Consider the following 26,548-nt stretch of genomic DNA (forward strand, 5'->3'; position numbering starts at 1 on the left):
TTAAAAGCTTATCTTTTTGTTAAGTCAGTTTGAAGAAAGTAGATAACTGGACACATGGATGGGATACAAATCTTAGAATGTAATGGATACTATGGTCACTCCTAGAGAAGGAATACTGCCTAGCTGTTCCACAGTTGCCAGTCCTAAGATCATGAAACAACACTGTCCTACTTTAAAGGAATAACCAAAGGATGATCAGAGAGTTTATACGGGCTCCCTACATTATTGCAATGCCAGGGCAATGTGCCAGTCTGAAAAGCTTCACTCATGACATGCAGAGAAACTTGCCCTGATTCACCTCTGGCAGGGGCTAACAGATCCTGAAGTTATGGATAGTTCATGCCCTTCCAGAAGTTACAGGGAATTATGAAGGATGAACATTTCTTCTAATTCTCCTTTACTATTAACTGAACATTTTGCTTCTTTATGCATTCAAAATGATAAGAAATCAGTTAATGAAACCTGCTTCACATTTACTATAATCATTTAGGAAGCAAATAAAATTCTATCCTATTTTAAGAAGAATCACAGAAATCTGTGTATTTTTCAGAAGAAATCTATTTTCACTGGTAAAATCAAGGACTGAGATAGAAAAAAATGATACAGTATATTAAGGCAGTCAAAACGACTGAGCTTCAGTAATTGTTCTGTATTATTACAATTCTAGACCACAAATACACAAATTTAGGTATGTCACCAGCTCATTCTGATTGTGAAATGAAAATTTCTATCAGGTTAAAACTTCATTCCATCATGGCTACACCATTATAACAACCAGAAAATTAAGGCATGACTGTTTCTGTGTGCTCAAATACATATCAATACATCATAGGTGAAGAATCTTGTACAACTGCTATCTAAAGTAGTTTTAAAATTAATGTCTCACCATCATTAGGGATGAGTTTCAGAATACTGGAAATGTTCAGATGTTCTAGATTGTTCTATTCACAGTACTTACATGTATGGCTATTAATTTGTTTTTCTAAACCTTAAATACCTTGAAAATTAATATACATTATATACTTCTGTATTTTTTATTTCCAATTCACTTGAATTAAAAATAAGTGATCAACCAATATAATCTGGATTAAATTTTATGAATAACCATATATACAGTTGTATCTGAGGAGTCAAAAAACAAGACAGACAGTTCTCAAAATAAAAAATGAACATTCTTGATACTAAATCTGGATTAGTGAGAACAAATGAGATTAGCTACATAAGGGCGCATGTATTTCTGTTCATGACAGAAAATACATCTACATTCTTTTGATTTAGAGCATCATTTATATATATATATATAGCAATATATCAAAACAATATATTAGAGCTGGTTTAGGTAATTGACTGGAAATAGGACTGATTTCCTTAGGACTTACCTTATCATTCACTACACTTTTTCCATCCCAGGCCCATCCTCGTTTTGTGAAATAATTTACAGTTGCAAACTCAATTAATGCAGAGAATACAAATGCATAACAAACAGCAATAAACCAATCCATAGCTGTTGCATATGCTACTTTGGGGAGTGAATTTCGAGCACTGATGCTCAGTGTTGTCATCGTCAACACAGTTGTTACTCCTGCAAGGGAACACAAAAACAGAATATCAACAATCCCACCTGGATTTTGAATGCTAGGAAAAATAAACCAAAAATATTATGGTGTGTTTGTGAAACACAATGCAATTTTTTTATTCTAAGTTGGTGACAAACATTGCTAGAATTATATTACATGCTTTATCTGGATTTTCCTTTGAAGTAATTTCAGTTCAATTTCTTGTCTAAACTTCCCTTTTTTAATGAGTTGCTGATTTTATTTACAGAAAATATATTTTTTGTCAACCTATCAGGGCAGGATAAGTTATTGTAAGGAACAAAATTAGTAATTCCTTCACAGATTCATAATATTTAGCAACATTAGAGTAATAATGATTAATAGGTTAATGTTTGGTAGCTGTTCTCTCTGAAATGGCTGCAGGTCTGTCCTCCATATTTACCAAAATTACCACACAAATACACTTTTGTTACGAGAATTTTTTTTTACAGTAGCTGTGTTACTAACCATTCAGTTACATACTCAAAGACATAAACAGGGTAAGTTCTCATTCAAGTAACATGAATTGTTCTCTGGAAGATCATTGATTTGAAATGACAGATTATTATAACTATATTATGGGTCAGAAAACAAGAGCTGTGATACAGGAAGATGTGCATTCACTGTGGCAGTTACTAAAAGAACTTTACAGTGCTTTTTACATAATGAGGACCCAGTGAAAAAAAAAATCTCTCCCAAAACAATCAGAGAAAGACAGGGGAGGAAAGGAAGAGAAGAACTTTTTTCTGAATCGGATTTAGCAAGGAGAAATCCACAGCCATAAATACAGTCTCCATTCCTTAAGTAAATCAGATCTCCCACCTCAGGCTGAATCACACTTCGACAAACTAAACTATTCCCTTTGTGGCACACCATTAAGTACGTCTCCAGAATTAAAAGCAACACAAAGTGATATACTTAGCACAGATCAGCAAACCTACACTTCACTATGACAGGCAAAGGAGATGCCATGGCAGAATTATTAGTAACAGCACATCTCAGCTTCAGCAAATACACACTCATAAAATTGTTGTAGGAGGCTTCCCAAGAGAAAGTCACTCTCCCTAAGCCAGATCTGCTGTCAGCAATCTGTCACCTGGGTTCTGGAGGATCGACACAGCTCTGATTTTCCTTCTGCTACAAGAGAAGAAGCAATTTTACCCACTGTGTGAAAGGGAAGAGAGGCAGCAATTGCACCTACTGAGACCTCCTCAGACTTCACAATTTTCATCCCTCTACTAGAGAATCTCCAACTCTGAAGGTGCTACCAAGGGTGACAGAGCAAAGCTAAGTGGACCCAGCCTCAGGGCTTTCAAAGGTCTGTGCAGCAGGGAAAACAACGCACAGAAGCACCCTGCTGAGTCACACAGCATCGAGACCTCAGCAAACATAAATCTCTAATTGCTGCTTTTCAGCCTCCATAAATTAAAGAAGTGGATTTGGCCTGGAATCAGCCATGAGACTGTTGGCATCTATTAGCCTATACAATGAAAAGGAAGCAGCCATCATACAATACAGTATGAAAAACTGTAGACAAAATATATTTTGTAAAGAGCTTACTCTCTACAGAACATATGGCTTAATTATTTTCAGCACCTCAGGGAAAAGACAGCCTATCTTACATTTAAAATTATCACATGTAAATTTTCACACCGGTCCTGAGCTGCAGACAAATCATTACAATTATACAGAAGTATCATTAAAGTGAATGTTTCTCAGATATAAGGTGACCTTATCCACATGTAAATATATACAGTTGCTAAGGTACTGCTCAGTTTAAATCTCACTTTATAGAATAAATGAATCTTCTGGAAACTATATTGACTTCTACAGAAATCTCATTTAAGATTTACTGCTGACCTTTCCTAGTCTCAGTTAAAACACTGTGAATTTAAGTCTTGTTACCCCATGCTACCATTTGACAATTTCTCTAAAAAGTTCAGCAAGTTACACCACTTTGTGACCCAAATGCTAATCAAGCAGCACGCTGTCAGACCATTGCCAACATACTTTCATTTATTCCTTCACTCTATAAATTCAGTGATGTTCAAGCTACCACAGTCACTTAACCTGAATTGAATGGGAAAAAATTGGATAGAAAATTTAATCTGTAGTGTCTGTCAGTTTAGAATTCTCTAGTCCTTTCATATTGGTATTATTCTTCAGAGAAAAGACATATAATTTTGCACATTATAGTTAATTTGAAAAATCAGTTTTATCAAGTCTTCTTTATGAAAAAGGACTGAATGGAAACGATCTCCCTCCTTGCCACTGCTAAACCTGAGAGGACTGAAAAGTTACTAATGTGGAAGAACATGGTCAACTTGTAAAACAAAACTCATTTATTTCACAAAGATTTAACTTAAAACCCCACAAAACCCATACACTGATCAGAAAAAAACTGTTCCTCATTGCTTATCTAATTTATAACACTGGTGAACTAAAATTGGTATAAAAAACAGTGAGCAGACTGTAGCCTCTACAATAAAGTAGTCAAAAAATATTTAAAAGGCTATGTAAAGGCTGCATGATATCTCACGATGATGTAGAAGAAACAAAGTTTACATACAGCTCAAAAACTATCTTTTATAAGCCCAGAACCCAGCAGATGTGGCAACTGAATTGATGCCAGAAGAAATGGTCATGTATTATTTTGTAAGGGACCATGAGCAGTCATCAGTTTGTCTTTGAAAAAAATCCAAAAAATAAACCACTGACATTTTATTTCTCCAAAGAAGACCAAGCATTTTTAACTTAACAGAAAAGCATTTTTTACTTAACAGAAAATATCCTTACAAGGTTTGTTCTCAGCAGTGCATGCCTATAAAGCTAAATATCTTCTATCACTACAGGTTTATCCATTCCAGCCAAGACTGGAGCTATTTGATTGCCTGGGATGGTTTTTTGGGTTGGTTTTTTTTTTTTTTTTTGTGGGTTTTTTTTGTTTTTGTGGGGTTTTTTTGTTTGTTTTTGTTTTTTGTTTTTTTTATGGTGCTGCTTTTGAAATGGATTTGCTTACTGGAGAGAGAAAATCCATCTCCAGAGTTGCAAATTCAACACTTTTCACAGGTACTAGAGTTACATCTCTGGAAAATAACAGCTCTGTTATGCTTATAACAGTGGAAGAGGTAACCTGAAAAACTAGAAATGTCTAACTAGAAAAGAGTGGAAACTGGAGGTGTTTAAAGTTAAAATCTGTCCTGATGACCACCTTATGCCCATATTTAGGAGCAAAAGTCTGGGTACTCCTTGACAGGGACAAATTTTTGGATCCTAATTTCACCTCTTGTATATTAGCTGATTTTTCTAATTTGAAGATACTTTATTCAACTAAACATATCCCAGCCTTTTGTGCTAGAATGTGGACACTTCCTTTCAAAGGGAAAGGCCTAATTAATGAGTTACCAAAGGACAGTGCTGTAATAAAGAGGTACTGTAGCTTTGCAAATACTTTGTACAAAACGTTTTAAATGTGCTCTATTTCCTACAATTTCAGGCTATTCCTCCCACTATTTTATCCTTTCACCACAGAAGTTTGCAAAGTTACACATAATGCTTGCAGACCATATCACAAAAGGATTGATAAATCACTTTTTTTTTTTTAAATTTAGGAATTCAATTTCATTGTTCTATTTTTAATAGCAATTACAAATTTGCAATTTTGGTAATTACATATCCCAATTAGTTTTGGTAATTAGATATCCCAACCTGGTCCAAAACCCAAAGAGATTCATAAACCCAAAGAGATTCATAAATACAAATAACAGCAGAAAGAAAAGACTGATGACCATTTCAGAGATACAGATTAATAGTTCATTTTATCATTCCAAGACTGACTAGTTAGAATTGTACACAAAAGCTTAAAAATTCTGTATGTAGGATCATATTAAAGTACTGCACCGTAACATTTGGCTACACACTATGTTGTTTGCTTTTATTTACTCAATGCATATGTGTTACTAGAGAATGCAATACAAAAGGAGTGTGCCATGATTTTGCTCCAACACCAGCAGGTAAGTCTGAATAATCACTGAGAGAAAGATTACAGAAAATAGCTCAAGCACTCTGACTACCTTTTTTTACTAAAAGAACAACACAAACCAGCCTTTTTAAACAGCTTGAGAGGTAAGAATCATAACAAAATCTATTTCTAGAAAAGTTAGAATCAATCATTTGGATTCAAGTTGGATATGCTACATATCCATACAGTGAAGTAGGCACCATGCTGCTTCACTGTATCAATACTGAGCAATGGAGCACAACTCTCCATTGAGTAACAGACAAGCTTATTCCCAAAGCTGAATGGCATGTGCTACTTACCCCAACTCCAGGAAAAGCTCCCTGCAATTATGCCAACACTGGAATATGAACTAATGTCTTCACACATCACTAAGTGGAGGGGACATATTAGTTTGCAGCCATCTCAATCTCTTACTCACTACCCACTGCATATCACTATATTATTATATCTACATTTAGCAGAAATTCCCAATGAAGAAATTATAAACAGAAATGTTTGAGTGATGAGATATCTCAAAAGGCACAAAATATAATCTGCAGCATATGAAAGGAGAGAAGAATAAAGACAATTGAGTTTTTCAGTGAAATGGGAAAAGGTATTTTGTATCTATAGAATTGTTCAAAAGGACAGGTCTCTATTATTCAATTCCCATGTAAAAATAACCAGAGAACAAATCTGAACTTTTTTTGGGTTCCTCTTTCTGTAGTGCCACAATTAAAAAAGTTGTTTTGGGTTTGCATGGCAAGGTTTTGGTAGTAGGGGGCTACAGTGGTGGTTTCTGTGAGAAGCTGCCAAGAGCTTCCCCCATGCCTGAGAGACCCAAAGCCAGCCAGCTCCAAGAGGGACCCACCACTGCTGGCCAAGGGCAATGGGATGACACATTCAGGATGGAGAAAAAATTATATTGAGCAGAAGTAACTGCAGCCAGAAAAGGCAAGTGAGAATATGTGACAAACACTTCTGCAGACACCCAGGTCAGGGGAGAGGGAGAGGGAGAGGGAGAGGGAGAGGGAGAGGGAGAGGGAGAGGGAGAGGGAGAGGGAGAGGGAGAGGGAGAGGGAGAGGGAGAGGGAGAGGGAGAGGGAGAGGGAGAGGGAGAGGAAGAGAGGGAGAGTGCTCCAGACACCAGAGAAGAGATCCCCCTGCCTGAAAAACTAGAAATGTTTAACTAGAAAAGAGTGGAAACTGGAGGTGTTTAAAGTTAAAGCCTGTGTAAAAACCATGGTGATGCAGCTGTGCCCCTGCAGCCCACAGAGAGGTCCATGGTGGAGCAGGGACCAACCTCCAGCCCACGGAGGACTCCACGAAAGAAGAGGTGAATGCCTGGAGGAGGCTTTGACACTATGGAAAACCTGTGCTGGAGCAGGCTTCCAGTAGGACCTGTGGCTCCACTGGGGACCCATGCTGGAGCAGTCTGTTCCTGAAGGACTGCACCCCATGGAAAGGACCCACGTAAAGAACAAGTAAAAAGACACAGGAACATTATGACAGTGAACTGACAAAAGAACATAGCTATGTGAATTTAGAATTCTTCATGTTAGACAATATAATAAATAATAAGACTAATTTTTATACTTTCCTGCTTTAGTTAACGAAGAATATATAACTAACTACATTTATTTTATCATTCTCATTGATACTCCATGTGAGTTAAAACGTAGATAACTGTAGCAGTAAGAAAACTAATTTCTGATTTTCTGTCACCTGCATCTAATGCTGCTATTCAAATACATGTGATGATTCTAAATGCTATGACCCGTTAAAAATGAAGCAAGAATCCAATAAGCTGCACAAGATTAGTTTTGCTAATATTGTTGACACTACATGCATAACAATAAACACATTACTAAATTAAACAGATTGTAATCTTGCACTAAATGAAGCCATTATGAACCAGTCTTATTCTCTTTCATTAAGAATGCAATCAGATTTATCTGCTAGAGAAAACACATTCAAGACTCATTTAATCAATGATGACATTACTTTCTTCTTCCAATAATTTAAAGCAAAAAGTTGAAGCAATATAGCATTAGGCCATAATTAATTCGGGATAGGGTAGGTCAACAATATTAGAGATACCATAAAGAAAGGGATTAAAGAGCTCAACTATAAAATAAGCCTCATTATACCAACCCCTAATATTAACCTAGAACTTGAAACCACATTGCAAGAGAATAGAAAGGGAAAAGAAAAGTAACTTCTTTTACTCATTAAATAATACATGCTATGTGGTGCTTTGAATAACTAGATGTTTCTTTAAAAGGAACAGTATTCCAGTAGTTGGCCCTTAGCTCTCAAGAAGGTCACTGAAATAAATTTCTCATTGATTTGCACTGATTTCCAAAACCACTAATCAAAACCAGTAACTTCTGTTCAATTATATTTTAATATTTATATATTTAATATACAATGCAAAGATGGGTATCTATCAAGTGACTACTCCATATAAAAAACAAAATTTAAGTATGATCAATAAAAGTGTAAAGAAATACCCCCTATAATTTTTATATTCCCTGCTGAATGTAGCTTGTTTCATTAACGTGACTGCAGTATGGGCTTCTTTTGCCACTGGATGGAGTCTACTTCAGAGTATCATCCAGATGAAACCTTGAGTGTACCAGCCCAGCTCTAACTGATAAGAGTATTTCAGTACAGTCAAAAACCACTGAAGAGCAACAGACAAACTTAGTTATGAAACTCTAACTAACTGAAAATTTTTGTAACACATTCAGGCAAGAGACCAGAAGGTATCAGAAATTCCAGTGACAACTGCTGCCAGTAGATATGAAGAAAGACTGGGAGATCCACTTGAGGCTGTTCATTTGGAGAGCCCATTGGTAGCTTATGTTGATCTCATCCAGAGAGTAAAAGAATGTTGTGAAATAGCTCCTCAGGGAAAATCCAGCTCAACCCAAGGAAAAAGGCTAAGCCTGAGCAGCACATGCTGCATGCTAGGGCTAAGGCTTCTCCAACCAGGCAGAGCCTGGATGTGTCTTGGTTTCCCTGGGTTCAGGGTGCCAGTCTGCGCTGGCCTGGAGCGGAGAGAGCCCTGAGCAGCACACAGGGTGCATGTCTGTGCAGCAGGGATAAAATACTAGCACAAAACTGCTATGTCTGCAACAAACCCATTGTTCCTAGTGAAGACATTTCAGGTTCCGTGTCACTGAGTGGTGTGATTCTGTTCTTGTGGCCCTCCCATGCACTTCCCTCAAGACACCCTGAAGCTGGACACTTCATTATCCATGTTACACTAAAACCCAGGAGAGCAAAGCATCAGATTGCCATGCAGATACTACTTATTCTAAATTAAACAGAAAATAAATCAAGAACAAGAACGAGGTGTGCAGGAAGGGACACATTTCAGGAAAATTATCCCAGGGCCTTGTTATGGATGGGCCTTGTTAACAGTGACACAGTAACAGAAAGTGCATTTTAGGAAGAGCAGATGAGAGACTTTTTTTGGAGAAACCAGTCACACTGTCCTAAATGTATTGGAGTGGATACAGAACAGGGCAAAGACAGAGATATAAAAGGATTTGACAGTGTACTTGCAAGGCTGGAAAACAGGAGTGTACATTCTCATAATCAAAAATGGATAAATTCACAGAAGATTTTGAAGAAAGACAAAAAAAACCCCTACTTGATAGCTGCCTGGAAAACCATGGTAGAATTCTGGTCCCACTGAAACCACTGACCTATTTCATCTGACTTCAATGAGGCTCATATTCAAACCTGCAATTTTCACAATGCTTTCTGTGGCATGCTCTCTACCAGGAGCAACAGTAAATGCTTTGTTGTGCATCACACTTAATACGCATTTGAGTTTGGCCTATTTTTTGAAGAGTACATGATGTTTCCTGATGACTAATCAGACAATTTCATGCAGCATTTTTGATCGCCGATTCCACACAGATATTAATTTTATTGTGCTAATCTCTTTTTCTTTAAAAGCAAACAAATTAAGTGAACTTTGCTTTGCAAATAAGAAAGACATTTGTTACTTTGAGAAACACCATTTTATTGCTCTGCTGAACCTGTTTGCTGCCTCACAGTACAGCAATTTGAATTAGCAAAAAAGTATTGCCCCAAACCCCAGAATAAAGTTTCTTTAAAAGAACTTCAGCTTGAAATTTTGACACAAATAATTCAACAAATTCAAATTTAATTTGCTTAATTTAGAAATAAATTTAGAAATTTGCTTATCTACCAAGTACCAGAATATTTGGATAATACCAAGATAAGATATTTCAGAAAATCATCTAACTTTACTAAATTTACTTTTTTAAATAGAAACATCATCTTTTTCTGTTCTGTGATTTATTTTTTCCTCTTAAAAGACTCAAGGATATATGAGGTTCGTTTGCTTGCATGTATTAATTTGCAAAAGCTTTGGTATTCTCAGGAGATGTGTAAGCTGCAGTTGAAAGCTGTTTGGACTAGAAATCATATCACATTCCACAAACACTTTAACTTGAATGAAAAAGCCCTTTACTTCAGAAGTACTTTCTAGCATCTTCAGCTATTGCAAACAGAGCTCATGCTACTCAGTATACTCACCAAAGACTGTCCTGGCAGGTACAGATTCTCTGTTCAGCCAGAATGACACTTGAGACAGAATGACAGTCATGATACAGGGGAGGTAAGTCTGAATGACAAAGTAACCAATTTTTCTCTTCAAGTGAAAATGAGCCGTCATTACTGTATATTCACCTAGGTGCCAAAAACAAACAAAATACAATGAAACAAAAGGTTACCATCTTAAGACAGTCAATTTCTTTGATAAGAGAACGTTTGCTATATTTATGTGAAACAAATGTCCTAGGGTTATTTTGTAATAGCATCCTATAGAATATAAGGAAGATTTTGAGTACAGCTATTTCTTATTCCCACTGTATTCCATGAAAGATGCGTGTTAAGAAACTTTCAGGAACTCTCATATGCACTGAGAACTACTTCAGCCTTGAAGGTTTCTGCTCATAAACAACTCTCTGCATTCACACAATAGGTCTCTGAGAACTTAATCATGGTTACAAAGCAGTCACGGGGGTCCATCACAGCCCAGCACATGCAGGAAAACAGTCTAGAGTCTAGCAGAATTGTCCAGTGTTTAATATCAAAAACACAATGCAAGGGAAATATGGTTGAAATCTGTCTGCTTTACCATTTAATAGACAAAATCTATGTCATTTACAATATGAAATTTATCAAATATCGCAACCCTGGGTTACAAATGTCAGTATTTAACATGGAGCTCCAGATAGCATTTTTAAAAACAGTTACTGAGGGCAAGTTCACCTCTGTTATCACCATATCATGATATGCTATCACCATATCATTTGAAAGAATCAGTGAAGTGCTGTTTTGTGTTACTTGTACAGTACATGCTTAATAGATCATATTTTGCACCATTCTTTTACAGATGCCTTTAACACCACCTGGAATATAGTTTTCACAGTCAATAACTGCCTTTTTCTCCACAATGTCTTTTACTAACCTGTACTTGACTTAACTGTCTCTTTTCCAATTGTTTGGCCTAAAAGATCATACTGATTCAGTCTCGAGCCATCTGGTGCCACTTGCACTGAATCTGAAGCATTGTAAGTCCAAATGTATGTCACTTCTGAAGTTGTGTATGCATCTGTGAGAAACAAGGTAAAATATTTTGTCAGTAATTTAAACTAAACAGCATCCATTAAAACTCACAGAATTACAAGGGCTACTTATTTTTCAAATAAAAACTCACCCCAAAGAATTTAAAATTATGTGGTAAAAATATTTTTGGCTGTTTAAAATAGCTTTACTGTAAAGTAAGTGCCTATTGCAGCATGGGAACAAGGCATTCACTTGTGATCTCATTAACCATGGTTTATTTCTATTAAACTACAAACAACATCTCTTCTACAATCTCAAAAGACTTGCCAGAGATTAGATATTATATGTATCCTATAATTTGTGATAAGGCAGATGAAAAGAAGGACAATTTGCAAGATTTAGGACACAAAATATTTTTAAAAATTCATTCCTGTATAGTTCTGACCTTCCATTGTCTCCACTCTCAACTTTGGGAATGTTTCACAAGAATTTTATTATTAGTTGAAATCCAGACTTAAATATGGGCAGCCAGCAGTGACAATACTCTGGTACCTTGTCCCACCTACCCTCCTAAATCTCACTAGTTGTCATTATTTTCGGGGACACACTGACATTAAACAGGCTGCTCTCTCAGTACATTCATGATCAAACATACATTTAGTCTGCTCTCTCAAAATAAACTAGTATGGAAGCAAATCAACACTGTATTTTAAACAACACTAATGCCTCTCCAGTAAGTAAGGAAAAAAAAAAGAGTATGTCCTGAAAGTTTTCCCAGTCTAATATCCTATTAACAAATGAAATATGAAAGGAAAATGGTAAACCACAGATGGAAGAAGTTGTGTGTTCATTTTGATTGACTGAGACAAGTACATTTTAAATCTTAGACCATAATTGCAGTGCAATTAAAAAGTAAAGCATCATTACTGTTGGTCTGCAAACAGTTGCACTTGAGAAATCTCTAGAGGCTCAGAAAGTAGCTTCTTTATGCAGCTAGCCATAAATTACATGACTAACAAAATCTAGCAGGTGGGTAGCAAGTAGAGATTTTTAACACTTCCCATCTATCCTTCTAGCTTTCCACAAAAAAATCTCTGCTTTAAGGCAAACCAGCAGTATGGCAAATTGTTGATTTTTCTCCATTCTCTTCACTGTCATCTACACCTTTTGAAAAGAATAAAGAAAAGCAATCTATTAAGCCACAGCTTCTCCCATACATTCAGTTTGGCTTTTCTCTTATGTATAAAAAGAGGCATTCATACATGCTCATGATCCTCCTAGCAACGTAAGATTAGCAGCACATGAAGAGCTGTGACAAATATATACCACTGGCAAACTTGCCTTAGTTAAACCAAAATCCTCAGGATTCCTGTTTATTTTCACCACTATTCATCACTCAGATTCTATCCCAGAATAAAAGCTGAAAAATGCACAGTTGTCTAGAAATAAGTCCTAGGTAAAGAAATAAAATGTGTGTGAAGCCATTCAAAATGAATAGAAATAAGAGTCCCCTGAATGTGCCAACAGGCTGGAGCACAGGTGACTTTGACGGAAATGAAAGACCCTTTTTTTTAAAATCACATTGCTCACATTTGGAATTCCTCTGATTATTAGAAAATCATAGGCAGAGAAAAAAGAGCAAGCTAGTAAGAAAAACAATCAAGACCAGAAAAAAGACAAAAAATGAAGTAGTTCACAAGAAGTCTAATATACCTAGTCATAAGGGTTTCCACCCTAAAACTGCTCATGAAGAGTGTAGCCATTTTGCCTGAGTATAAATTTCATTATTATAGGAGTTTTCAAGTTGTTTTGAGGCTACATATGAGTCTTTTTTTCCTGCAACCTTATAAATCCTTATAAATCCAGCATGCCTTCCTGGGCACATATATGTAAATATTATTAGTCAGGAGGAGATTTTGGCTAACATCTCTGGTGTTACTTATTTAGGCTGCGTTATGTATCGCAAATATAATATTAAGTGGGCAGGAAAAGGTGCCATGATGCAAACAGTATTAATTCTAATGATCTTTTATCTCCACAGCTAAGATTTTCTTCAAGTGTGTAAACATCCTCAGAAGCGCAGGCTTTAATTTGCTACAAACACCATGCAAAAGGAGTATTGGATTACAATGGAGAGAATGTGCACAGTGGCACAGTGTTCTGACAAGCATCTGGGGTTAATGATGTCTTTAGTGGCAGTATATCCCCTGTTTTGTATTCTGTGGTTGCTACAATTATTGTCAAGTCAGCCAGAATTTGTAGGTTTTAACATGTTTCCCCAAAAACCCATTTTCTTTCCTGGGCCCAGGAGAGAATGCAGGCTGCAGCCAAACGAGAAAAAAAAAAAAAAAAAAAGCTTTTAGTGTACAAAATCCAGCAAATACATATAATGAAGAAGAAGAATGGCTGTAATCTAAGAAAGTGAAATAATGCTGCTGTTAAAAATAATACCAATGAGGTCAAATTTCACCTATCTGTAACACGCAGATGCACAAAAGAATGAGATTTTTTATCACATAAAGCCATTGGTTATTGCCTTCCTTGAATAAGAACATTAAAAACATCATTAACAATAAAGAGAAACTAAGTTGTGATAAATTTAAAAACCCCACTCACTGAAGTCTTTGATCTGCTCTTTGTTAACACTACACAGGCTACGTGCAGTTCTGTGTTCATCAGTATGATTTGCACACTGCAATGAAAGTAGACCAGTGCAGTGATGATCAGCTGCAGGGTGTTTATTGCTTAACTGGAGTAATGGAATCGTTAAAACACATTAGGAGACACAACACTTGAATAGAGGAAAAGATTTTGATGTGTCAGGTTACCAATTCTTTTTAAAGATACCATCTTGTGGTTTACATTTCTCATGTATCAATTTACTGAAGCAAAATTATGCTGAGAAATGTTAGATATTCACTAACCAAAGGCTGTACTTCACATTGTATACTTACAGCTGCCAAATTTCAGTGGGCACGAGTGAGCATCCATAGGGAAGTCCTCCAAGTGCATTGGACATTCAGCTTGGACTGTAAGCCTGAAAGGGAAAAGATCTCTATGCATTTAAATCATTTAATAGGACAAGAAAATCAGTTCCACAGAAATGAACAGAGTTCATGCTGGTTTAGTAGACTGAATTCAGATTTTATATTAAACTAACAAGAATTTAAATCAGCTTTTACTTCTCCATTTTATGTGCTCCTTTGAAAGGCATTTACTTATCACATCAAGAACCTGAAAAAGCTGACCACAAAATTATGAACAAAGGTCATTTAAAGAACAACAAAAATTAAGTAATGCTAGGTTATTAAGAACAATAATTTTCTTCTCATAATATTCTAAGGTACATGTGTGCCAATACAGCTCTTAAAGGCTCATTAAAAAAGCATCTAAAATACAATTAAGTTGCCAAAGAATCTTACTCCAGTCTTCAGAACTTAATTTTTTTACAGTTTGAATGGAAGATACAGAGAATTATTTGTGTTCTTTCAAAAGATTGCTACTGCCCATTCACCATGTTACTAGTGATTATTCCTTGTATTTATGTAAAGTGTTACAGTATGTTAACAAAGCATCTACTTTTGCTCATTTTATGAAAAAAACCAGCAATATCCCAGTATCATATATGGAGATTAGTACAATAAAAAATAATTTTAAAAAATTTGAAGAAAGCTTTACATGGACTTCCCCATTATTTTTAATTTAAAAAAGAAAAACCAAGAAAAAACCCTATGTTTCTGCTTCCCATCCTGTAAGTCTTCTCTGGGTAAAGACTTTTTATGTATGTGTTTTCTTCCTCTTCATCAAGTCCCAAACATCAGTTATGTCCTTCTGTACTCCCAGCAGTTCCTAGTCATTGTGTTCTCTGCTATTTTCTCATAGCCTTCCATCAAAAAATATTTCTTATTTCTGCTCCTCCACTCCCCAGGAATGTTTATCTGAATTCAAGGGGCACTGACAGATAAGAATCAGCAAACAGCTGAAGGCAAAGTAAAGAACTGCATGAGCCTCTGATGTAAATCACACAATCATTTTATGTAGACACAATAAAAATAGCTGTTTAAAATCTAGGCAAAACAGTTAGATCAGTGTACACATTAATCTCATACCCTGAGAATCAACATACTTACAAGTAATGAAAATGCTTAGTTAATTAAAATTAACCTGACCCAGCTCATACTTCATATTGGTTTCAAACAGTATTTCCTGTTATTTATAGTATATGATTATTATTCTCTCTTGAGAAAGAGAATTTCAGTCAGCTTATACAGATAATTCTCAAATATCGATTTGAGCCAACACAAAAATACATCACAGGCGGTCTCAATTTACTTCAAGCAAACTTTTCTGAATCTCTCCAACCACTACATCATCCAATACCATTGGCAGTCTACCCATCAACACTCAACACTGCAAGGGTTTCAGAGCTGCTCAGTAAAACTGGGTTTCAGGGATGCTGGAATGGCTGCATGCACAAATGACCACAGTACATGTTAACTCTGAAGCTCACATTTCCTATCTTACTTAGGGTAGAGATTTTAAGTTGACATTCACAATAACTTCAATTTACTAATTCCAAGAAAAAGAAAAATAAAAAACCATAGGCTTCTGGAAACTTGTGTAAAAATTTCAAAAATATTCACATAGGTAATATTATTGCCAAAAGAGTTACCAAATAAGAAATCAGTCTTATAAAAATGCCACTAATACAGCATTAGTATACATGTGTATACATGTTTTTTTGTAATTTTTCATATTCTATAGCCTATTTTCTAAGCAAATTTATTACATTTTAGTAGCTAAATATTTATATTAGCTACCAATGATGCACAAGATGAAAAAAATAAAATTCTAAGTTAAATATTTTAATTCAATATAAAGAAATTTGTAATTATGGAGTAAGACATATTTTCCCTTTAGCTCTTGCTGGAAAGAATTTGAGACCTTATTATCTCTTTATTCTTGCTGTGTTTTTTATTGCCCTATATTTTAATAAAAATTTGCTTAGGAGCTCACCATATTCAGTACAATGGCTGCAGTAACAGGCTAAATTCCTATTCCATTTTAATCATTCTAAGACAGAGTTGGTAAACTCTATCTGAAGGTCAAATAACATTATTCAGGTTATTGAATGTCTTCAATACATTACAAAAATATGAAAACTGAGGCACACATAGGAAAACTGATCTAACTCATTATCAGCCAAGAGACTTTTAACAGAACTGGAAACAAAACACACGCTTTTCTAGCTTTCTTTCTGCATAGAAAGAAATAAAACAAAGGAGAGCTCTCCTGAAACCTCATTTAATTGTTCAAATCAAAAAAAAAATCAGATCAAGAAAGAGCTTGAGTAGAGAAGAGATGAACAGACTTACCTCATGGTGTACAAGAGTGTCCCATCATCCTGGATTCGTAGAAGCTTGTTTGGCATTGTCATGTTATGAGCCACTGACTTCTTCCCATTGTGAAAAAATGTATCTGGAGTCCAGATTTTGCTGGCCATTAGGTTGTTCAGTCGAAGAATGTTCATTGGGCCTTTAAACTTTAATCTCTCATCCTTCCATCTCTGACGGAAGAAAACATCTATCGTGTACTCCTGCAACGGAATAAATGTATGCTCTTTTTACACAATGAAACACTAATCTGCTTTCTGAGAACAAAAATAGGTAAGTTTTGTTTGCAAAATTCCCTTTAGTAAAATTGTCAAGGGGGAACAATCATCACAAAAATTGTTTAGTACTAAGAATAATGAACAGGAAGTCAATGCATCAAGAGGATGATATTCTTATTCATGATTGCTAGCTGTTGATTTTATATTGAACTCTTTCAATATTTAGATTTCTGTATCTGATATACAAAGTATCTGTGATATGGGTAATTTCAGTAAACATAGTAAGGAAAGAAGGTAAGGAGAAAATACACAAGAAGACATTTAAATAGTTCTTTCAGTATCTTCTGCTGTAGAGTAACCTGGCATTTCAAGAGCATGGAGAATGGCTGAGCCTGGAATTAAGGAAACAAGGCAACCTGTAAATGGTACAGTATATGCAAGCAGAATGATACAAGATTTTTCCAAAGAGGAATGTAAGGCTCTGTAGTGGTGTGGATTTTATGAACAGAAGGCCATAAGTAAGAAACAATGATTAACAGGTGACACACAGTGCCTGGTGGACCTTACTCTGATGTCTAGTCTTGGGAAGGCAGCACAGTTGGGAAAAAAAGGGTGCAAGCAAAAACAGTCATGACCTAGACCACATGCCTGTGTCAACCAGTGCTTGGTATCCCATCTGGTGGGTTTTGTTGCTGTTTAGCTGGTTGCTGGCTGGGGATAAACCACAGCACAAACAAACAAACTTATTAAACATTGAAAATGTAAATTCATCAGCTATCTTCAAAATGGAACTGTAAATGGATTTAATGTTTTGCTTCTGTCAGTACAGCATATAAACTGGATACAAGAGAGCTTAAAAACTATGTTGGAAGCAAATTGTATTCGGCATACTGGCAAATGCTACCTTGGTGCAATTTTGTTTTGTTGGACAGCTACAAAATGTGGTCTCATTACTTCAAAATATTAGTATGCTGCCACAATCTGTACTACTGCAATTGCTCTGCATAAACCATTTTCAAGTAAACTCCTTTGAACGGACAAGGCCTGATAAAATTTAACCAATATAACATTTTCAAGGGATTTCAATACAAAAGTGACTTCAAGGAACTTATCAGCCTCTATGACTTTCTGCTGGCTCCCTTGTGTGCTGATTAATAATGCTTGAGGTTCTTCTCCATCAATCATACAGCGACACAAAAGGAGTGCTGACTAGACAGTGACAAGTGACAGCTCTCTTCAACTCCTTTGGTCTGTGAGCCAAAGGGCTGTGAGGACTCTTTGCAGGTCAGGGCTAGAGGCTAAGGAGAGCATGAGGAACAAAGAAAAGAGAATTTTGTTACATGAAGGAGCATGACAGGGGCAGTAGAGAAAGCAGTTCTCTTCATGAATGGTGACAAATGCAAAGAGATATTTTGGAAATTATGGATACTTATAAACTAACCTGACAAAAACCAGAAGTTCAGTTTTTAGCTATACCAAGAGATCGTACATTAATGTAATAAAATTTTGTCATTTTTCTAAGTAAAATTTTAAATATTTAAAATAACATTAAATAAAACTAGCATGACTACACTGAAAATTAATTTTCTTGGTTTTCTTTAATCCCATTTTTTATTATCGCAAATAATATTTTAGTAAATATATCTGTTTAATACAAAATTATGAACCTCTAAAATATGTATTTCTTTGATATTATACTTGTTTTTGTTCAGTACCTCATCACTGCTAGAAACACTGCTTCATAACAAGTGGTTCACTCACATCTCTATGATAGATCACATTTCATTGTCTTCTTTTAGTTGCTGATTTATATGTTGTTTTATCTGTTAAATATCATGTGACTTAAAATCCCATTTACAAATAACAAGTTATCTATCAGTTCAATGGCAGACCAGGGAAGTGACAAAATGCATATCATGAAGGATCAGGAACTGCAGGGGAGTATAGGAAATCTGGACAGAAATACCAGGTAATTAAAGCAAAACAATTGCCCTAAGGACCTCCTTGTGGTTTTCATCGCAGGGGCTTTACCAATAAATCATTTTTATGGTAGGACTGATGTTTGAGGTATAAAGAGCTGGGAAAAAGAGCCTGAAGGGATTGAGACTTTGAAATTCCACTGATATTCAACAGGAGTGAGTGATATGTCCTACAGGTTCTTTTGACAAACATCCCTGCACATAAGTGATTAGAACATAAATCTGGACTTTTTTGCAATGCTTCCATAAATAAAGAACTTCAGAGATCCTGCTATTTTACTGTCTTCCAACATACGTAAAAAGAGTTACAAGAGAAATAAAATAGGAAAAAAAAAGCAGACATGAAATGCCACTAAATCAAAACAGCAACATATCACAAAACCCCACATCTCCTGCATGGCAACAGCTAAGGAAGTAGAATGAGCAGGAGAGAATGAGCAGTAGAAAGAGCTGCAGAGAGCTTGAGAGATCCTACTGAGAAATCTCTGATTGATCCACAGGCGATGGTTAATGGCTCAAACACTGTTAAGGTAATCACCAAAGGACTTCGCCCACTATGGAAAACCATATAAAGAAGCAACTGAGACCACAGAACTCCCCTCTCTCCCTCTCCCCAGTATGCCTCCGTGAATTCCTGGAAATCTGGTCAATAGATTAAGCCTCCTGATGGGAACTTGAGATAAGATAAAGGTGCTACTACTGTCCCATTATCTCAGGCCTAGGGAAAAGTAAACAAGTCTGAGAGGGATGTATCCACAAGAAAAGTCAACTCAGCAGATGTGGTGAAAATAAGCCCTGGCTGGGTCTGGCAGGGGGAGACCATAGCTGCCAGACTCATTTCTGGAGTCTTCCACCAGAGGACTGCACATGATCCTCAGTCACAAAAGATCCATGGTGCTGCAAAAGACAGTGTAAAACTCCCCTCCCCAGGAGAGGTGTCTGGGCACTCCCATGTAAACTTAAACATACATTAACCCACTGGACTCAATGTTTCATGGGCTTCCCCCACCCCTGACATATCAAAACTGTGACCATCACTTTGACTAACAAACACTGAAATAACATCAAGTCTTGCTGAATTCATGTGTAGTAGATATCTATCTATTCTTCTCCTTTATTTCTCCTTCTTTCATTTCCTTATAAATTTTCTTCAGTGTTATTTTTTGCTTTTGTACTGCTATATTGCTATCGATAATAATAACCAAAATGGCTACATACCTCCTTTCCTTTGCAACCAAAATTGTCAAAAATTAACTCTCACATATATATGTGTATATATATATATATATGCACATTTATAAGCACCAATCATTCCGTATTGTTTCACCCTAATAAGCTCTCAGGAATCAATTAAGAACCTGAGTTACCCTCATGTTTAGAGTGGTTTGTAACACAATCCAATCTCTGCTGGAGATCCTTATTTCAGAACAACTCATTTAGAAGATGGAAATAGGGAATAAACCAAGGTTTGGTGTGAATGATGACAAACACCTTCTGTTTCCATTTACCACAATAGATTTTATGACTAGTTCACATAGTTCTTAAATAGCTTATCTTTCTATAATATCTCAGACTTCTTTGCAGTTTTTAAATGAAAGTATTGGGATCTCAACTTTTTCATTGTCCATTTAAAATCATTCTTTAAAGCAAAATACAACCCCTGCCTTTGCATCCCAGTGCTATATTCACTGATTCCATGTCCCCTTCTGTGACAAATCTATTCTATTTATGATCATGAATATCTCTACTGATGTTTACCATAGTAAAAAAAATGAAAAAATAGGAAGGTATTGAAGTACTTTGGAATATAATAAACATGATAAAAAGCCAGCTACAAAAAGATGCTACATAAAGATTTTGAGACTAATTCCTATTCGATATATCTGATATATAGCACTTTGTGAGAAATGCTGTGCAATGTTTATTTTTCAGTCAAGACTAACGCTCTGTGACACAGGCAAATCTGGACTCTAGAAAAAAATACTCAGATTAATACCTGACTCTAATTTAATTCATTCTGAAGATATTCTCCTATGTAAAAAACTGCTCTCTTTGGACATGACCTAACCAGTCTCCAGTGCATATATAGTGCAGTATCTCCACAAAATTACAGGAGCATACTTCCAGGTCTTCAGAGGACTCCTGTGATAATTTCTAGACAAGAAAGTGCTTCATACTGTGTTTTGTCAAAAATGGTGCTTATACAGCCAGACTCTAATGCGGTACAATTAAACACAATCTTTCAAATATGTATTATACTACCTTACATGAAATTTTAGAGATGAGATTCTTGCTACAGTTTTAAGAAGCACTTGACCCGCTGCCAGTTCAGTGGTCAGAAGAATAAAATGGTGAGGAAATTTAATTTCTCTTTTAATATGCAGTTTTTGTGTGTAACACTGTGCACAATAAAAAAGATGTGTGGGTTGTTTTGTTTTTTGGGGTTTTTTTTGGGGTTTTTTTTGTGAAGGCCAGATATAGGAAAAATTCAAACAACAAAAACTGTACTCTCATCCTTTCCAATAATGGTTTGCTTTCTCTGGCAGCTTTAGCATCTGGAGTAAAGATGGATGTGTTCCAAATCTCAAAAATTGTAAGTGTCCATTAGCAAGCAATATTGTCCTGAAGCAGATGGAACATTTTATTAATTACCTTCTGGAACACAGCACTTTGTTAATGAATAGTTCAAGCCAGAGTTCTTCATTCCCTACTTGTAAAGATTTTTCTTAGTCATTTATCCAAAGTATATTTGTCTTTTTCCTGACCACACTTAAAGTCATTAACAGACACATATATATAACAACAAAAACAAATTTTAAACACTGTAAAATATAAAACTTTTTAAAAGGCAAATAAAAAATTAAAAGCAAGCAAAGGGAAAATGCGCATATAGCTTTTCATCCTTAAAACAGTTAGAAATACTGTGGTTGATACACTGATGGAATAGTTCAGATTAATGGACCTAAATCTTGCCCAGCTAATACAGGAACTGCATATTAATATTTATTTTTACATCAGTATAATTTCGTCATTTTAATTCTTAAAATGTAAGTTCTTGTTTTCATATCTGCCATAAGGAAACATGTAAGTTTTCTTTTGGATTTGTTTAAAAAAGCTAGCAATCTTAGTATGTAACTGGTGCTGTAGAATACTAATGTGACTGGTATGCATCTAAGCATCAAAATTACTTTCAAGGTAACCAAGATGGAGTTTAGACAGAAGATTCAAAAAAATGTAATTAGTCAAAGAAAAATAATCTGCCCAGTATATGCATACTTACCATGACATGATATTCGTCAGTGCAAGTTTGTGATGCAACTTCTGCAATTCAATTTATTAAACTTGCCCACTAGACATTTTCAGTGAGTGCTGTAATTAGCTCTACAGTAGGAGGATCACATCATTAGCTGGTTGTCCTGGTGGCTGTCTCTGTGGGCAGATCTGTCTGTGCAGGGTGCAGAGGGCACACAGAAGGACCAACATGCTACAACAGTCTGCAGCAGCTACTTCATCATTGTACTGCCTGGCTTTACCTAGGCCCACCACCAGACTGGACAAACAATCCATCTCACTTTCTACTTTTTTCCTCTCTAATAACAAGCAATTGTCGTACAATATGAGGACTGAAGAGTTCTCCTCCAAACCCACTCAATTCTCCAATCGTAAGCACTGACTACTCAGGCTCTGTACAAGCACTTGTGTATCAACATCAAACCTCACTGCATAGATAAATAAACTGAATCCATTTCCTCTTCTCCAAAACCTACCTCCTGATGCATTCACAACACAGAACACAGAAGGAAATAGCAGACAGCCAGAAATTCCCTTCAGGTCTTTCAGAGTGTGGATCTTACATATTAGTGAATAGAATCCTTGAAAGTACTCTGATGAAGGAGGATTGTGGTTTGAAACTGCACAGTTGGTTATTTTTTATCAAAACCCTTAACAGCTCTGTTAAAAACTGAAACACAAGCCCATTGCTGCATTTCAAAGGAACATGAATTCATTTTTAAATACATAAGTAATGTCTGCCAGATACATATGACCTTTAATACTATCAAGAATATGTGGAATATTTCTAGGGAATTGCAGCACAATTTTTCTCTATTTGAAGAACTCATTTCAAGTCTTTCATTTCTGCCTAATCTGTCAACTTCAGACATTTTTGTCTAAGCATTTAATCTAAACATGAAGTATTAAAAAAAATCTGGAAAAAATGTGTTTAACCAGTTTGAATGATAGCGTCTAGGGAAGAGAATGTCTTTCTATTCATATTCATATTCATATTCACTTATGAAAAGGACCTTCTCTGAATAATTTTCTCTCTCCTTTTTTCCATATACCTGATGTAGAATGAGCTCTGAGTCTAAAAGAAGCACAAAGGAGGGATAAGAGTTCTGTAAAAGATACGAATAGGGATTACTTAGGAAAGACACTACAGGACATTTTTCCCACTGCTGTCACTGAAAATAAAAATACTTGTCATTATCTCTTTTTTATTCAGACATAAAGAAAGAGCAACCCTAGAACACAGTGGATGCCTGGTGCCAGGAACAGGAATCCAAACAAAGGTACAGAGAGAGCTAACAGCAGTGACAGGCTTGGACACAGACTCTGACAAATCAATCTCTAATATTGATCCACTTGGCAGGATGTTGCTCAGAGGAAAGAGCCTTCCCAACAGAATAAAAGGACAAAAACTCTGAAAGAGATCATGCAAGATATTCTCATCAAAATTTCAGTGTACGGATTTAACTTGCAATTACCTGAGCCAATAATAAAACAACAAGTTTATTGATTTTCAGAAACATATCAATTATAAAAACACAACCTAGATGTTCCCCAATGCTCCCTAAAACCCAAAAAGTCTAAATGTATTTATCATTTTTTTTAATCTTTAATTTTCTCTTACTGAGTTCAAATAATAACTACATAAAAGTAATTGCAGTACTTTTTTAGATCTTTTTGAAAAAAAAATCATCCTGATGCATTCCCTTATTCTGTCTTACATATCATACCAGCTCTGTAAAGCGACTCTTAAGTAAAGGAATTCTAGTTCATAATTGGACTCTGAAACAGAGCTAAAAGTAAGTTTCATAGGAAAAAAACCTCAAACAATCTGAAATATAAACTGAAATGAGGAAATCTGAAAAACAGACAGAAAAAAAGAAACATGGTTCTAAGTTCAGTCACGATCTCTAAACCATCCTCTCAGTTGTAGTGATGAATGCATTAACAACCCTTCTGATCGTTTCTGTATTTGACTTTCAGTCTTCACTGAAAATTTCTATTCTGGCTGTATTTGAAAAATCAGAAATACTTATTGACATTTCAGTTGAAAACTGATGAGATGGAAGTGTGTGGAGTGATGAACTCGCTGTGTATGATGATCTCTACAGAGAAATGTTCCTGTTCCTTAACTTCAAAGTGAAAAATGGGAAGTCTATCATCAAGAAACTAGGAAAAACTGTTGTTTACAAACAACTTGGGGACAAAGGTGTAACCACAGTAAACAAAACTCCCCAATAACAATGAAAATCTAAGACTGCAAGTTGAAATACAAGTTTCAGAAAGCTTCTTAGTTTTAATATTGAAGCTAAACTGATTAAAGTCCTGCTGCCTACAAACTGGGTATTGTAGGAATGCAGGAAAGACCATTCTCAGTGACAATCAGAAAGACTGTCCTGAGGCAAAATTTGCTAAATCTTGGCAAATCCTTCTTCACAGCAGACTTTATATAAAGGGCCTCAGTGCCTACATAATCTGTCTTACATAAAATAACTATTGCTTGAGGAGTAAATAGGTCTCATTTATTATATATATAATTTTTTTCAATTGTGGACATCAGCACTTACTATGTCTACGGCTATGGGGGAAATTTTAGGAGCCAAAGTGTCAGAAGAGCCTGGAAAGACACCGAGTCTGAGAAAAAGAAGTAAAAATATATTGCTTTCAGTGATGAAATTCAAGACAGTACCATGTAGCTATACAATGATGGTACAATCTACTGGATTTCAAATAATTCATTTTTTAAAACCTAAAAATAATCAGGTTTAATGTTCAATCCTTTCTATCCTACAAATTATAATCCAACTAAGTTCATCCTTTACCTCTGAATTTTTAGATATTAAACATTTTAATTTCAAGATAAATGCTTTAATAAGCCTCTGTAATAATAATTATAGTCCTATAACTCTTCAGAAAATTAGGAGAATCTTTGTTTTTCAGTTGTTCTGTCCAATATTTCATTTGTTTGTTTTTCTAAACAATGCAGCTTTTCTCTCTCAGGCTAATGTCAAAATAAATTTGTATCGCTGATTGGGTTTGAAGTCTATAAGGCATAGCATCACAATACTGAACTTGAACATTTCTGAGAAATAACTGCTCAAAAAGACAGAAGAGTGAAAGCAAAATCTGTTTAAACCTGTGTTTTGCTTTGCCATCATTGATTCTCACTAGTTTGCAAAGGAAGTTGAAAATTTCTATATATTGGCACTGCATATTTGACATACAACAGCTTTTCCTGACAAATTATATAGATACCCAAATATTTTTGTTCATTTCAAGCACAGTTTGCAACAGACTCCTGACCAAGAGTGAACAGATTTGGTAGCTGACTATTTTGGTCAGAACGGAGAGTAGCATCTTTTGAGCTTAGTCAAAATGTTAATCCACTCTAAGAACCAAATGTTTTCGACTCAACACATTTGGAGAAAGAATCTCAGCCTCAGCTACTACTTCTTCCTGAATTTATCAACAGCACTTTCAGCTAGTTTAAAATCAGTCAAAGATCAGATTCCCCTGGACATCATTTTTTTTGGCAAAGTTGTGATACTGGAAAAATACAGCGAATGTGAATAAAACCCCACATCCTAGCAATCATTCTGAGTCACAGATTGTACACCATATTACCATTAATGGGACCTGCTTGTGAGGAAAGCAGAAACCTCCCAAATTCATAGCAATTCAGCAACAAAGGTTAGAATTACATTCTATCAAGTTTGTGAATCAACACTACGTGAGAACTGCATCCTTAGCTCCAATCCACCCATCACTGCCTGTGTGCCACTTCCTTCTTCCATATTCTAGATGCATATTAAACATCTCCCATGTCAGTGAGTCCCTCTCCTGTTTTCAAACACAGCCCTCTTCTTCTAAGTACCATTATTCATCACAAGACACTAATCAAGGAGGAAAAAACAAACTGGAAAATAGATCATGCAAAGGGGTGCAGTCATACACCTGATGATTTTATTACTGTAAGAAACCCCAGTGGAAGGAATCCTAGGGGCAGCAACAATCATGAGAGTTTTGGGCAACAGCAATGTTCAGCCTAAATAACTCATGTGACTGAGGGCCTAACCATTCACATTGTGACAGTAGAGGACTTCAGGGGCTGGGATCCAACCTTCCTGAAAAAATCTGAGTTTGAGATCCTCTGAAAATCCTGGAGGACATGGGCAAGAGTCAAACTTGTTCTTCCAACAAAGCCTTTTAAGGAAGAAATAAAAAAAATATATAATATCCCAGAGTTTCCACTATTTACAGAAGAAAATATCAACGAATCCTCTGTATAATAGTTTGCATTGTTGATTCAGTCATGCAGCTCCAAAATGAAAAAGTACTCACAGTTAAAACTCTAATGTCACCTTCATGTTCGACAGAATACGTGATGGTTTGGAAGCTATTATTTCAGGACTCACATGTTGGAATTTTCTAACTGACTGCTCATACGTTTCAAAATTATTCT

The 26,548-nt window shown here is 35.7% G+C and overlaps 1 protein-coding gene across 1 annotated transcript in view; it reads right to left on the bottom strand.

Annotated features, from left to right (window-relative positions):
- The window catches only part of GABRA2 (gamma-aminobutyric acid type A receptor subunit alpha2), a 64,896-nt gene that overhangs the window by 9,560 nt on the left and 28,788 nt on the right, over positions 1-26,548 (bottom strand). Inside the window, exons 5-9 of the mRNA XM_063401874.1 lie at positions 16,584-16,804; positions 14,163-14,245; positions 11,111-11,254; positions 10,174-10,326; positions 1,380-1,582 (exon numbers count right to left, since the gene is read on the bottom strand). Coding sequence (XP_063257944.1) covers positions 1,380-1,582; positions 10,174-10,326; positions 11,111-11,254; positions 14,163-14,245; positions 16,584-16,804 — 804 coding nt within the window. The remainder of the gene's footprint in view (positions 1-1,379; positions 1,583-10,173; positions 10,327-11,110; positions 11,255-14,162; positions 14,246-16,583; positions 16,805-26,548) is intronic.

This window comes from Prinia subflava, chromosome 7, assembly GCF_021018805.1.
Source record: "Prinia subflava isolate CZ2003 ecotype Zambia chromosome 7, Cam_Psub_1.2, whole genome shotgun sequence".
Lineage (NCBI taxonomy): Eukaryota > Metazoa > Chordata > Aves > Passeriformes > Cisticolidae > Prinia > Prinia subflava.